Source organism: Eurypyga helias, unplaced genomic scaffold (assembly GCF_000690775.1).
Source record: "Eurypyga helias isolate BGI_N326 unplaced genomic scaffold, ASM69077v1 scaffold21686, whole genome shotgun sequence".
Taxonomy (NCBI): domain Eukaryota; kingdom Metazoa; phylum Chordata; class Aves; order Eurypygiformes; family Eurypygidae; genus Eurypyga; species Eurypyga helias.
This window is the reverse complement of record NW_010258799.1, coordinates 1,633-3,324: the sequence shown is the minus strand read 5'-3', so window position 1 is coordinate 3,324 and position 1,692 is coordinate 1,633. Positions and strand designations below refer to the sequence as shown.

Here is a 1,692-nt window from a genome sequence, read left to right as displayed (position 1 = left end):
TGCTGAAACCTCAGTGTCCTGGGGCAGTGGTACCAGAGCCTGTGCTCTCCAGGCAAGTGGTCCTGAGAGCCTGTGCAGAGCCAGGACCAGGACTCATGGCACCCAGCCACCCCACCCCATCCCACCACAAGCAAACTCTGCCAGCCCAGTGAGCCTCAGGTGGTCGGAGTGTGAGACCTCAGCAAATCCAGGGCTGGGGAAGCCTGGAAACCAAACCACAATTCCCACTTTCCTCCTGTCCAGAGAGCACTTGGCCTCAGCGATGCACTGCCGGCCTCAGGGACAGAGCCAGCCAGTCCCACCACCCTGCGGTGGCCACAGTGGGTAGTGCCAAGTGCTGGGTTCATGCCCTCTCCCCTTCTCAGACAGCTTGCGGTCTGCTGAGTGGCTTTTGGGAAGCAGGGGAGAGACCCACCCCCCTTGCAGACTGTCCTGGTCCTTCTTCCTGAGCCATGTCAGGGAAGGTAGGCTCCAGGCCAGGCACTGAGCATCCCCAGCCCCTGGAGTCCCTGCACACATGCTGCTAACCCAAGCTCATGCCCTCTCACCTTCAGCAGCTCGTTGTACAGGGGGTTGATAGTGTTGCGTTTGATCGTCGTCTTGCGTTTCCCTTGCCGGGATTTGTCGGGCAGGAGGTAGGTCTTCACATACCTGAAAGAAGAAGCAGGCAGCACTTCACCAAGGTCTCCCCACAATCAGCCCCCCCAGGGCAACCCCAGTCCTCCTGCCTCACCAAGAGCCCCCTCCACTTACAGTTCCCATCTCTGGTGGGCACCCCACAACCCAGCTGAGCACCACCAGCGGTGCCAACAGCCATCACCCCCCCCGCCCCCGGCTCTCACGGGTTGGAGCGCTTCTTGCCCTCATCCCCGTAGGCCAGCTGGCGACACTCCTTCACGTGAATGAACAAAGTCTGCATCTTCTGCTCGTAGCTCAGTGAGAAGGAGATGCCCCCAGTGACGGCGACGTTGCCGAAGTCGCCGGCCTCGCTGTAAATGCTGACCATGCTCCCCAGTGTGCTCTGGAAGACACAGCAGAGCTCAGCCCAGGCAGCACCACTTGGTCATCCCTCCTTGTCCTCAGCAAGCCTACTCCCCATGCCTCCTCTGCCTAGCCCCTCTCCCCGCTTCCTGACTGGGGATGGCCACCGCGTCCCTCCCACCTACACGCAACCTCCCTGGAAGAGAGCTGGGTCTCTGCATTCTGACTCCCTTCAAGAGGAGGAAGCCCCCACACCCCAGGCTCTTGCCCATGAACCCCAGGAGCTGCCTGCCCTGCCTCCCACCCACCCAACACGTCAGCACTGCCCTTCTCCATCATTTCTTCCTGCCGCAAGGACTCACTGAGGAGGTGCCACTGCGCATGCTGCCCCGGGCCACCCGCTGGCGATGGATCTCCACCAGGTTATCTATGTCCTCCTCCTCCTCCTCCTGCGAGGAGAGAGACAAGCTGCCTGCACGGGGCGAGGCAGGGCATGGCCAGCCAGGCAGCCAGCTCCTCAACCCGGCAGTTGGCTCTGTGGCACACCGAGGGTCTCACCAGCTCCGTGTTGAGGCCAGGGACCGACTTGCTCCTGTCTCCCAAAGAGCCGCCTTCCCCCACGAAGTCCTCTGGGCGCAGATCGATCACCGACTTGGTGTAGTCTGCACCAGAGATGGTAAGGCGGGAGGTGGTGGCAGGGCGCAGGACCAG

The 1,692-nt window shown here is 62.0% G+C and overlaps 1 protein-coding gene across 1 annotated transcript in view; it reads right to left on the bottom strand.

The window, feature by feature from the left end:
• The window catches only part of SYTL4 (synaptotagmin-like 4), a gene marked incomplete at its 5' end in the record, with an annotated part of 5,566 nt that overhangs the window by 2,771 nt on the left and 1,103 nt on the right, over positions 1–1,692 (bottom strand). Inside the window, 4 exons of the mRNA XM_010154497.1 lie at positions 549–651; positions 843–1,021; positions 1,344–1,430; positions 1,540–1,643. Coding sequence (XP_010152799.1) covers positions 549–651; positions 843–1,021; positions 1,344–1,430; positions 1,540–1,643 — 473 coding nt within the window. The remainder of the gene's footprint in view (positions 1–548; positions 652–842; positions 1,022–1,343; positions 1,431–1,539; positions 1,644–1,692) is intronic.